Source organism: Parus major, chromosome 3 (assembly GCF_001522545.3).
Source record: "Parus major isolate Abel chromosome 3, Parus_major1.1, whole genome shotgun sequence".
Taxonomy (NCBI): Eukaryota; Metazoa; Chordata; class Aves; order Passeriformes; family Paridae; genus Parus; species Parus major.
Window position 1 is genome coordinate 17000792 of NC_031770.1, and position 13540 is coordinate 17014331.

At 45.5% G+C, this 13540-nt stretch overlaps 1 protein-coding gene across 1 annotated transcript in view; it reads left to right on the forward strand.

Moving 5' to 3' along the window:
* The first annotated feature begins 11149 nt into the window (after nt 1-11149).
* The window catches only part of TP53BP2 (tumor protein p53 binding protein 2), a 52990-nt gene continuing 50599 nt past the window's right edge, over nt 11150-13540 (forward strand). Inside the window, exon 1 of the mRNA XM_015622667.3 lies at nt 11150-11357. Coding sequence (XP_015478153.1) covers nt 11331-11357 — 27 coding nt within the window. The 5' untranslated portion in view covers nt 11150-11330. The remainder of the gene's footprint in view (nt 11358-13540) is intronic.

The following is a 13540-nucleotide window of genomic DNA, read 5'->3' on the forward strand; positions in this document are numbered from 1 at the left end:
TCCTCCGCGGGGGAACGGCACCGCCTCTCTGTGACGCCTCTTCCGCAGCCGTCACGGACCGGCCCGCCCCGACGTTCCCGTGGGGAACGGGACAAATGGAACTGTGGGTGCTGTTGCCAAGGCCGAGGGTTCGGGCCGCCGTCGTTGCCCGGGGAGACGTTCGCGGGCGGGTGCCAGAGGGACGGTGTCCGACTCTTGTCGGTGGTACCCACAGACGGGATGAGGAGCGAGGGCTGTAGACTAAAACACGAGAAGTTCGCCAACCCGAGGGAGAATTTTTGACCGGAGGGTGGCACAGTACTGGAACTGAGAGGTTGTGGGGGTCTCCCTCTCGAGAGACATTCACACACGTTCCTGTCACCTGCTCCAGGTGACCCTGCCTTGGTGATCTCCAGAGGTCCCTTCCAACCCTAAGGATCCTGTGATTCCCACGCAGGATTCCCACTGTCTCCGTGAGGAGTTTCCCTAATGCCCAACCTGAACTTTCCCCCAGGCGGCTTCAGAGCATCCCCTCGTGTGCTACGGCAGGAGGCCGGAGAGGAGGGATGAGTGCCTCCCCCTCCATCCCTCTCTGAGGAAACTGTGGCAAGGACCTCCCAAAACTCCATGGGTGCTGCTGTGCGGGAGTCCGGCAGTGCTACCTCTGCACAGGCACACTGACCTACCGGGAAAATGTGTTTGGACTGCAGTGAGGCAGCTACAGCGTGGAAAATACCCCTGTAGCTCCTAAGTGAGATGCAACTACATTCCTGTTACGAAGTAATGCAGCCCGCTGTGTTTTACCTATAGATGGGCGGGCACCCCTTCTGTGTTTGGTGTCCAGCTGTCCCTGCTGGCAGGGGGGCTGCAGGTCCTCTGCCAGCCTTTGGGATCAGAGCCAGCTGGCAAAACCCTCGGCAGCCCGAAAACCACTGCCTGGAACCAGCCATAATTGACCAGGCGAAACACCCAGAATAAAGCAAACTCTGCTCCTTTATTTGCCCTTTATCCTGTATATTAAGGAGGTTTCTGGATCAGATTGCTGGGACAACAAAGGGATGGAACCAAGGGCTGTTTCTAGAACATTCCCTTGTGCTTCTGAGAACAGACACACCTCAGTTTCACAAGTATTGTAGCCTGACAGAAGTTGGCACAGCCTTAGAAAAGTATGGTGCCAGTCTCCTCAGTGCCTTCAGCTGCTTTGTTTCACATCGGCAGCGTTGGGTGTCTGTGCTTGACTGGTGCTGCTGAAGATTGACTTGCCAGAGGAAATCACTAAATAAATGCCAAGACTGATGGTAGCAAAGTGTGTGGGGAAAAGACATCAAATAGTTGGGGTGAATGAGACCACTTCTTTCAGAACCTGCACCAAGGTAGCTTAAATATTACAGAACTAAAGAATTAGCTGCCTACAGCACCTCTGTACGTTTTTTTTCAGCCATGCTTCCTCTCTTTGAAGTTTTATCTTAACCCATTTCTTTCACTCTCCTCTCCTCAGAAACTCATCTGCAAACTCTTTCTTAAAAAAAAAAAAAAAAAAAAGGCATCTGGAAAAGAATTAACTTGGGAGCAGGGCAAATGCAAGGGTAAGGCTTTATGTGTGTCATCCTGATGGCACTCCAAAAATGTGTGTTGAAATTAATATTTCCTTTTTGGGAGCAGAACACTGTGTGCCTTGTATGAATCTGGAAGTGTTTTGCTCCCTCGCCTCAACTCATCGATGATACTATCTCGCAACAAGGGTTTTATTCTTGTGCGTGGTTTTCAGACCTGATCTCCTTTCACATGCACCATCAGCAGTTTAAAACAAGCCCAGGAGAATTCTTTTTGAACTTATGACTTGGCACGTGAAGTTTGGGCTGGCAGTATGTTGATGCTTTAAAAGGAAGTGGGGTTTTTCATCCTACCTAAGTATATAAGATTTCACATTGTTTCAAGAAAGCTTTTTTTTTTTGGTCATGTCATTTAAACAAATTAATTTTTTAGATACAGCTCTATGTTTAATAAATATAAGCTGCATGTTTATCATATCACCAAACAGGATAAATACAATGAACAATATATATTTTATGCTAACTATATACATAGCTTAACAGTTAATAAGTCTATTTTAGTAAGTAGGGTAATTCTGCTGCCTTCCAGGTTCTGACTCATGTCCTTCCCCAGTGTATCTGGTGTCATTTTTCTGAGCATGCATCACTTTGCATTAATTTGGAAAAACACAGTTCTCACGCACTTTCACAAAACCCCCATTACAGACTCTCCAGTGGATGAACTTTTCAGTTATTTTGGGATACTGTGAAGCCAGAAAACTTGATAATACTTTCTGAAAGGGATGAAGTAGAGTTCTGTAGAATTCATTTGCATGTTACATGTCACGTATAACCTTAAATCTTAGAATCTTGAAATAGCCATAGTTTTGATTTTACCATGTTAGAATTATAAGTATGGTTGGACTGTGTTTTTTTTTAACTTCTCAATGACTCACAAGAAGGTGTTAGGCAAAATGAATTTTTCACTTTTTTCATGCAAAGATCCTCATAATATTTTTATTTATGTTTGGGGGAATGAAATTTGCATGTCTCTGTACTCTAGACTACATGTTGTATACCACTGATTGGAGTGTGGTGTGTTAGGGTCAACAAGGACTGTGAAATTTTGCTGAAATTATGTGGAATATTTTGCTTGGGCTTTGTATGGAAGCAAGCAGCACCGAGAGCTGTGATGAAGAGGAAGGAGCCTGGTTCAAACAAAATCAAGTTGTATCTATGAAATCTGAGAAAGGAGAAGAAATTAAAGAAAGGGTAGAAAGAGAGTGAGAATCAGGAGCTAAAAAGCAGACATCTGGGAAGATGGGGGTGGGGGGGAAAATTTAGCAGCAGGGGTTAGAGGTGAAGGAAAGTGTGTAAGTAGGTCAGGAACTGTCATGTTGATGTGGAATATTGGAGCAAAGAGGAGTAACGTGCTCAGAAACTGAGGGTAAGAGCAGAAGTTGGGTGGGAGGAGAACAGATTTATTTTATTAAGTTAGTGTAATCAATAGAAAAATAGAAAAGGCTTTCCCACATTATATGTTTTCTTCTTGGGGGCAGCAGAAGATTGCTCACTTCATGGATATTAGGGATTTTTAAAAGAGATGCTAAATTTGAAAGAAGTCTTGTCTATTCACACAGCTGTATTTTCATTCAGGCTGCTGGATACTAAGGCAGAGTAAACTCTTTCTTGCTTAAAGGTCTTTTTGTGACAGGCATTCAAAAATGGAAAAAAGTCATATTTAGATTTCCTTTGAGAGTGTTGTTAATAAACACAGACAGCAGTGTAAATTTGAACACATTAATCTTTTGCAGCTGAAACTTTTAATCCTTTAACAGGTAAATGAATAAATATTGTGGTATGGAGTCAGCTTTAATTAAATCAATATAAATATTTAACTGGATCCTTTGCAGTTTCATCAGTTTTGGACCCAGTAGTGCTACATGTTGCATAAAAAACTGGTAGAGAAACTGACTCTAAAATCTACATCCACCCCTTAATTTACTTGTAATACTGTTTATTAGGTATCTGATAGTAATCGTATGTCGATGTCGAGAGGCAGAAGAATATGATGCTCCATGGGAGATGTGAGGTAGAAGCAAAAGGAAAACAAGTAGAAGACAGAAGGATAGAAAATACAGCCTCTGTAGATTTTTCTGAGCTGAAAGTGTAGGGACCAGACTCATCTTGAGTGATTAATGTAGGCCAGGTGTGTTGCACAGTCAAGCTTTCATCAAATATGTTTTTTCTGTTTTGAATTTCAAGGAAGTAGTTAAAGAGTTTTCAAATCCATAAGGAATACTGGGGTTTGTAGATACATACTATATTAATTCTATACTACTAATAATTAATTACAAATCAGGTAAACTGATGTACTTGGGGAGTAAAAATAACAAAGGTTCAGAAAAATACCCTTTCTATTTCCTTGTACAAGAGCCCCGAGAGAGGGCTGCAGAGTCAAGTACTGAGAGCATGTTGCCTTGGTTGGGTCACACCTCCTCACACAGCTGTAATTCAAAAGTAACCTTGGTGAACAAGCCTAGATAAAAAAAATAAGAGGCTTTCATTACATAACATGACTTTGGCTAATTCTCTGTATTATTCTCTTGTAGGATGTTGGCAAACCCTAGGACATAGAATTAGTTTTCACCATGAGGAAGGGCTCAGTTTTGATGTAAGTTCCAAGGAATTCCTTTAATTTCAGTATACTACCACATATTTGCACTATGATAAAGATAATTCAGATTAAAACAGCAATAATGTCTCTGTGTCTCATCAGTTCAGCTTGGAGAAATATCACAGACACAACAAACTGCACCCATACTTTTGATGTCCCCATGTCTGCCAGGGTTATCTCAAGCAGAGTTTGATATGCTGAGGCACAGGACTACAGCTCTGTGTGAGAGGGTGTGAAGAAAATAGATAAATGAAACATGAGAGAAGGTTTTCAAAGACATGGTCTGCTCAGTCCTGCAGTCACTTTACAAAAAAGAAATTGTTGGGGGCCTGGTCTTGAAATAATTTTGTATTTTCTGAAATCCTTCTGGTTTCATTCTCTCTTGACTCCAGAGGGATTGCTAGCATGAGCTAAGTCTGGCTTCCTGGCAGCTGAGCAATAGTGATGAGGCAACAGTAAAATGGCAGTGTTCATTTAACTCTCCTCATTCTCCAAACATCCAGCTAGGAACCCACCACAGGGATAAGGTCCAGAGTCACTGTGTGGCTAATCAGTGTCTTAAAGTTTCTAGTAAGGAATGGGATTTTGAGTATAGATTTTTTTGTTTCCAACACCTGAATATATTTGTGCTTAATGAGCGTGTGTTTCTGTTCCTTCCCTGTTTTTCCTCACTGGCCAGCTCCCTTATGGGGCTGGATGAGTGGCTGTGGTAAGTAACAGCTGGCCTGGAGGCCTCACAGTTCTAAATAATCCTAATTATAATTTTATAACTGAAATGTAACTGACTTTGTAACTGCCTCAGTTACATAACTCGGCCGGTCAGGCTGTTGGGGAGCAGGTAAAGCCTTTGGGGACACGGGCAGCCATGGCCAGGGGCACAACTAATTCAGCCAGCCAGGACTGACCACACAGAATTCCAAATCTGTGCAAGGAGAGCAGCACTCAACAAAAGCTGGCTGTTGTCACATGAACCTCGTTGTGTTCAGTCACCTGAATGTCTCCAAAAGTGCGACAAGCGGCTGCAGGCAGATACAGCTTTCCCAAATTGCTGTAATTGCCCCAAACAGACATTTTGTTACTGAGGGTCTTCTGTCATGATCTGTGCTCAGATAAATCAATAGGGATCCAGAGTGAGTGTTGTGAATATAATTTAGTTATTGAGAAGAATGGCAGCTGTGTGTGATGCATACAAAACACTAATTTGTGCCAGCCTACATTTTGTTGAAAGATGCCGAGGAGTAATGGAAGAGGAAGTTGATTTCTTTTTTTAAGACACAGTGCAGACTTGCTTCAGCTGTCTGGTTGTTAAATCACCTGTGAGTAAAAATACCCCACACTGAATTTAAATTACATAGAAATAAATTTTGAGTGAGGAAACTAGAACTTTCTTCCAGAAAGTAACTTGAGAAGTTGGAGGAACTTTAGTTTACTGAAATTAAATAATTCCTGGTTGATCTGGAATAAATTGAAGACTTCTGTTTAAAGTGAGTGATGCTTGTGATATTAACGACACTTTCAGTTTTTAGAGAATCATTCTTTGAAGCTGTATTTAAATGATCAGCTTAAGGCCTGAATAGGTTGCAGCAAAATTGATGCAAATTTCTGAAGTATTTTCTGGGTGCTGCTGGCTCTGTACAATTTCTAGTTTAGTGAGTAACATGACTAAATACTTCATGCAGTGGGTGCATGTGGGACTGTCACAACTTAGATAATGGAGTTATTTTACAGAGCGCATACAAGTTAAGCAAGAAATATTTTTTAGCTAACTTTAAAGTTAAAGAGTCTGAACCTCTGTTGTCTCATGTAGTTGCTTATGTGCATGACTAGCTCCTACATACAGTGATCAATGAAGTTTATATTTATTTGTGTAGTTCTATCACAAAGCAAGGCACTAACTCTCATGCTCCTGAGTGGGGAACTGAGCTATTCCTTGTGTTAGGAAACTCTAGATTTTGTTTCAGCTGTGCCATGGGAATGTGACAGAGCACAGTTATTTGTTTAGATTTTAAATGGATTTCATCTGCATGTGAATAAGGAAATATATGCCACAACCAAAATGGACTTGGTGTGAGCACAAAACACACACCATCCAAGTAGGGCCTTGATGATGTTTTGCATTAAGCATGCACTGATGTGAAAAACTCCCTAAAGAGGCTCATTTCAGCTGCCAGACAAAAGTTTAGAGAAGTGGCTTATCTCCAGGAGGAAGGTATGTCTGCTGTGTTTCTCCTTAATGTACAAAACCACTTTACACTTAGAGAACTGGGCTGAGAGAAATTGTGGCAAGACAATTTAAGATTTACACTAGTTAAATGCTTCTTGGTATACTGGTTGGAATGTGGCATAGACCAAAGGCTTTTGCTCAAGAAGCAGCCATTGGAATAACATGGGATGTCCTGGCTGATGTTGTGAGCAAATTTCTTGAAAGATTTCATAAATCTTACCTGCAGACTTTGAAACTTGGTTGAGCACTGGAACAGGCTGCCCAGGAAAGTGATGGAATCACTGGCCCAGAAGTGTTCAAAAAAAGTATAGTTGTGGCCCTATAATTGTGAAGGACCTGGCAATGTTGGATTAATGGTTGGACTTGATGATTGTAGAGATCTTTTCCAACCTTAATAATTCTATAGTTCTATGAACTAGGGAACTTTACTTTCCAGCTGGGAGATAGTCTCAGTGATTGCTGCATGTTTTCCCTCAAACTGTTTCTTCTGTAAGGTCTGTTATCTGATGTTTTGAAAACAAATTAAATTGTAGGAATGCAGCATTAAATGGTGGGAAGGAACCTCAACAACAAGTGGGCAGCTGGTGGATTAGCAGAACTGTATGGTGCTGAAAGTGTTAAACCACCGGTTTTCTCTTTACCTTTTTTCTTCTTTAGCTTGCATTTTCTCAAGTTTGACAAAACGGACTAATCGAGGTCTTTGTGTTGAATCACTGCCAGGAAAAGCCTTATCTTGAGCTAAAGAGTAGCTATATAAATTAGGTGCCAGAATTTCAACATTGCTGGGAAGAATCCAAACTTGTGAAGCTGCTGTGCCCCAGCCCGATGAGTTTCGGTGAGCAATTGTCTTGGCACGTTCCTTTTTTTTTTTTTTTTCTTTTCTCCACAGCAATCTCAATCCCAAAGCTTTCCCTTCCTTCTGGGCTCTTAAATCATGTCCTTCGGGAATTAGGGCTCACAAGTCTGACTTGGTGGAGTTTTAACAGTAGGTGGCAGTGGACAGCAAATCTAACCCAGCTGCCCTCCTGTACCTCTTCAATTGCTGCTGCTCTCTCGATTTATGACAAACACCCTCTGAAATGACTGTCTTAGAAGCAGTCTAAGAATCATATTCAGCTTTTCGCTGAAGAGCCTTTTTTTATTATCCCCTGTTAAATTCTTATGCGTTCTTGCAAAAGGAATGTTACCTGATAATCCAAATCTTTGTCAGGACTGTAAAAGGGGACTTGGCTGGTCTGGAAGCAGTTTTAGGCAGTATGGTAGAGCAGAGGATGTGAAGTTACTATTAAAATTGCTTAGATACAGCACTGAAGGAATTAAGTGGAGTTTTTGAGTTTTAAGTAGTGTGCTGAGAACATGAAATACAGCAGTGTTTTTCCAGCCCTGTCCTAGATCCCATTGTATGGAAAGACTAATGACAAGAATAGATGATGCTGTTTATTTCTACCGATTATCATTACCAATACTATCTGTAATGTCTCTGCTACTGCAGGTTTCTGTGGTTCAGATCAAGTAGATCTCCTGTGGAAAGAAGAATGATTCTGCTACATTTCTATTTAGTGGTTGGGTCGACTTTTTTGCCTTTTCTTGGATACTTTTCAAGCCATTCCAGGAATATGAACTTCCCTTAAACCTTTGCTGTGGTTACTTCTAGGGAGCTGCATGTGGCATTAGTCAAGTGCAGCATGGACTTTTTAGGCTGCAAAAAAGAGGGAAGAAGCACTGCACTGCAGGGAAGAGGTGCAGTGCTTCAGCTGTCCATGCCATTGGCTCCAGATCCTGTGGATCTCCTCTTCCTTTTTCTGATAGCTCTGTGTATTCAGGACTGGGAACTGCTGCCCCTTGCCAATGCTCCTGTGCATGACTCAGTTATCTCCAACTGTCGAAACTCTGGAGGTTGAACCTGTGGTCAGAAACCCTCACATGATTCTGCCCACTCTGGGGGAACCATCAACTCTGCTTGTAAACCAAAAAGTCTTTCATGTAATTAATAACCTGTTGTGAGGAATTCACGCCATGCATCTCTAGTGAAATCATGCCTGAGTTGCTGTGAGAGGCAGGAGTCTGAGGTGCCATAGGGAGGGCGAGCAGTGCTGCTGAGATAGGCACGGGTACAAGTGGATTTGGCCCCACTTCACCTGCAAACCTGGCCAGCACTGTCCCCTCTGCTGGAGAGGAGCTGGGATCTAAAGTGTGAGACCAGATGGCACTGAGAGCCTTCCTTGCAGTGTATGAGTCACAGAGCCTGCACAGAACTGGAAATTAATACCTGCACCCCTTGGAGCTTCATTTCCTTAGCAGGGATGGGGTTGTAGTTCTGTGTGGAAGATGTCAGAGAACTTGAGCCAAAAGAGACTTCTGTGCATTGGCTTGCAAGAGGCTTGTGCTAGCAAAATGTAGCTACCTCGCACATACACTCATCTGAAACACCTTTTCTACTTGATTTTTACCTAACCATTTCCAAGTTTATTTTACAGGCTTAAAATTGTTATTTTAATATTATAATTATTAGAATTATTTGTGCCTGTTTTTAGGGAGTACATTAAAAGATCAAACTCCTGATTTTATCCCTTACCAGCTAGATGCTTCTAAAAATTCAGCAGGGATTTGCAGAATTGTTGCTTGGAGTGTGTCGAAAGAGGGACAACAAGGCTGGTGAAGGGTGTGGAGCATCAAGGCTTCTGAGGTGGCACTGAGGGTTGTTTAGCCTGGAGAAAAGGATGATCAGAGGGACCTCACTGTGCTCTACAGCTCCCTGAAAGGAGGTTGTAGCCAGGTGGGGTCGGTCTTTTCTCTCAAGTAACGAGTGATAGGGCAAGAGGACATGATCTCAAGTTGCACCAGGAGAGGTTTAGATGAAGAAAAACATCTTCACCGAAACGTCTTAATTCAAAGGCTGCCCAGGAAAGTGAGGGAGTCACCCTCTCTAGAAGTGTTCAGAGGACATGGAGATGTGGTGCTTTGGGACATGGTTTAGTGGTGGAGGTGGCACTGTTGGGTTAATGATTGGACTCAATAATTTTCCAAACTCGGTGGTTCTATTACTCTACGATTCTAAGAATTTCAGTTCTCCATTGCCACTTGCTTTGACCTGTAACATTTTTACCCTGTAAGACAAATCTAAAGTGTGAGTTTAAAAAGAAACTAGCAAATGAAAACTGGCTTTATAAATCTTCCGTGCGTAGGTTGACCCATGCACGCGGGCAGTGGAGCAGAGAATCGGAACGGGCGCAAATGGGGAAAGAGCCGGAATTCAGAGATCCACTCAGCCAGTGGGATACCCGCGGGGTTTGGGAACAGCAGTGCGGCTCTTTGCTCGCGGTTGGAGCGCCGCCTTTCCCGTCCCTGAGTCCAACACCCGTGTGGGGACGAGGCAGCAGCCCCGCTGGAGACACGCATTTTCCGCCGGGACTACGGGGACCCGCGGCCGGGAAGCGTACGGGGCGGGGCCGTGACGTCACGGCGTTGCCAGGAGATACCGCGCTGTGTTCGTGAGGCGCCCAATGGGCGCCGGGGGAGGTGATGTCATGCCGCCGGCGGCGCCTCCTCATTGGCCGGCCGTGGCGCGTGGGGGGGGAGATACGGGAGCGGCCCCGGGATCGGGGCGAACACGAGCTGGGGGACACGGGCAAGCTCGGCCAGAATTTTATTCCTGTCTCCCCTACTCCAGCAATATTGTATTAAACAGTGCTTGCTTACCCCCTAGGAGTTCCTGGGGGAAGGGGCGGGGGAGACGTTGTTAATGCTCTCAAAGTTTCTTTACTGATTTAGAAAAAGGGATGTTTGTATACTAATTAGGTTCGTGTCTTGCTCTTCCTTCATCTGGGAACTTCTAATCCCGTCCGCTTTTATCCTGCCTGATCACTGCAGGATATAGGAGTAGGAAAAACAGATGGAAATGGTTTTCCTGCCGAGGGAGCCCTGTAACGGCGCTGATTGAAACTGGGAATCCATGCTGGAAGGATGTGGGTGTTTCAGGGAACCTTGTTTTGTTATAGGTGTGAGGTTCTTCCTCTGCAGTCAGATAAAGATACCTTTTTTTCACAAGCCTTGCGTGAGCTTCTTGAGGTGCTGCTAGCAGAGTGCTTGCGTTTGATATGAGTGTCCTGCACACCGCTCCAAGGAAGAGAGAACTTTTTCCCTCCACCTCTTAAGTGGGTGCAAAAAATTTGTGGGGATGTTTTTTGGACAGCTCAACTAAGACTTTGTTGTCTCACTGGGGTCTGATTTGATCGACTCACCAGGTCCAACCAAAAATAACAGAAAAATAAAACGTGCCCTTGGGCAGGGATGCTCCATTGACTGCGTACACGAGGAGCTAAAAGGCGTCTGTAGGACGGTCCGTCTGAGGCAGTAGGGACGGCAGGGGCTCGCAGATCAGGCTGGGGGAGGCTTTGCTGTCGAAGCCTGACTTTGGCCGGTGGCTTCCCACCCGCGCTTCCGCGCTGCAGATCCAGGGGAGACCGGGCTGCGTGTGCCCCTGCCCTCCGTGGGGCCCCGAAAGCGGCGCCTTTCGGAGCGGTGTGCAGGAGGAGGTGACCCGTGGGGACTCCCAAGCATCTCGTACTGTCACAGCCCCCGCTGAGTGCCGAGCCCCGGCACGCCTGACCTCCCTCTTGGAGCTCCGTCCGGCACCCCCGGCGGGGGCAGGAGGCGGGCCGGCCCCTCCCGGGGGTGGGCGGCGGGCGGGGCGCGGCGGCTCCTCCTCGCCGGGCCGGGGTTAGTTTCGGAGCAGAGCCAGGGGTGGAGGCGGTGGTCGGAGAGCGGCTCCCGGTGGGAACAAAGCGGAGGGCGGGCGGTGAGGTTTGGTCGAGCCGGCTGCTTCCCGCAACAGGTCGTCCCGGCGGCAGCGCAGCCCCTCCGCCCCCCCGGCCGCCGCTCCCCGCTCGGGGTGGCGGGGCCAGCACCGGCCGCCCCCATGCGGTTCGGCTCCAAGATGATGCCGGTGAGTCCCGGGCCGCGGCGAGCGGAAAGTTGGAGCGGGGCAGCGGGAGGGAAAATGGATGCTGCGGACGTGGAGGGGGATGGGAGGCGACCCTCCTTCCCTGCCCGCATTCCCTGCCCGCCTTCCCCCGCTCATCCCGGGCTCCGCGGCCGCGCAGGGGCTTCCCCTCCCCCTCCTAGGTTTTCCTTTTCTTTCTCTTTCGCGGCGCGATCAACTTGTTAGACGGGCCCGCTGGAGCCGCGCCAGGGCCGGGGGGGCCGCGGGGCCCCGGCAGCAGCGCGGGGCGGAGGGGGGCCCGCAGCGCCCGGGGCTCTTCCTTCGCCCCGCTCCCAGGGGATAAGGCTTCCCCGCCAGGGCTGCAAGCCCCGCTCCCGCGGGCTAAGCGCCCGCTTCGTCTGGCTCCTGCTTTCATGTTCTCCCCTTTTTTCTTTTTTTTTTTTCTTTTTTTCTTTTTTTTTTTTTTTCCTGTTTGTTTTTAATAGTACGAAGTTCTTAAAGTTGTTATGAGCCGTGCTGCTTCTGTGGGGTGTGGGTGGCTTTGTTTTGGAGTGCCCGGGCTCCCGGAGGAAGATGGTGTCCATGTTGTTTACGGTTCAGAGTGCTGGCAGCTCGGGGCAGGTATTCCCGACCTCGGCCGGGAGAGTTTCGGGAGCAGTTGGAGGCGGTGTGTGCTAAACCTGCCCCGCTCTGAGACGTGTCTCTGTTTTAGCACTTTCAAAAGGTACACGGAGCACCACCTCCTCTAAGGAGTTTTTCCATGAATTTTAAAGCTGCATGAATTTTGTCAGCTGCGGTTGGACGAAAGCAAAGTTCAGCAGCTTTTCCTTAGTTTCCAGCACAATAAATGTGAAAGGGTTGGCGTAAAATAATTTCCTTTTGGGAGTACCTCTGCACAAATACCCGGGTTTAGTGGCAGGGATGCCCCGTGAAATCCATAGACTGGGGTATGTACAGAAAATCCCGACAAGTTTCATACCTATTTAGTCCGAGCTGAGGGTGCTTTAAAGTGTTCTCTCTGGCATCCTCCCCCGGGCCTGTCTTACCGAGTGGCTTTGCACGCATAGGTGGTTCTTTCAACAGCACTCTTGTATTAAAGATTATTTCTAGTCTAGATCTTCAAGGAACTGACTGAAGCAAGCAAAAAAAAAGAGCTGTAATGAAAGGTGAAACTGGCAATCCATGCTGGAAGGATGTGGGTGTTTCAGGGAACCTTGTTTTGCTATAGGTGTGAGGTTCTTCCTCTGCAATTAGGAGGAAATAATGAGCGATAATTTGATCTTGTACAACACTAGGGAAGGCTGGGTGACGATTGCTCTAGCTAATGAGGGAGGAACAGACAGAATATGAACCCAACTAGATTAAATAACCAATGTGTTGTGCAACAGTGGTGCTGTCTGCTTGGAAAAACTTAGAAAAACAAGCAGTAACTATAATAAGGTGTTAATTCAATCCGTGTCAAAACCGAGCTAGGTAAGCGCTCTTATGTATCAGTGAAATGTCCAGGAGATGCTGTTGCTGGTGAGTTCCTTGTCACTGAGTTCAAATAAAGGAGAAAACAAACAGGCAGTCTTATCCCATCAGCATTTGCAGGTGACAAGTTCCAGAGTATGCATTGCCCGGTGGCTCAGACTTCTCTTTGGCTGATGACTCAACTCATTAGTGATTCTGGTTTTTAAGACATAAATAAAGGGATGAATACGGCCTTTTCACATTGCATTTACTGTGAATAATGAAAGGTTTGTGAGGGTTGAAAGTGGCTTAAGGAATTAAAAATGTAAGTATTTTGAGTATTAGAACTTTTAATTCAGCTTAAAAAGCTTTTCTTCATATTTTCATTGTCTTTTAGTTAATGAAAAAAATCTCATTTCTCTTTTCACAAAGAACTAAAAGTTTGAGAAGGAGGGTTTGGAGAAAGTGGAGAGAGCAGGACATGAGGGTTCTTTTTATTATTCAATAATAAAGTGTTCATAGACGTCAGTGTCTTTTTTTGCATTGTTTAAATTAGAAGTAGTAGGCTGACCCTAAACTATCTACAGTATCTTTTGTTTCTTAAAGTTTAAGATTTCTCTTTTTGCCCACCCTACAAATTATCTGTATATGATTTTAACTCTCGGCTCCAGGTCCATCTCTTGTGCTCCAGAAGAGAGCGTGGGCAAAGGATTAAACAACACAGTTTGTTCCCC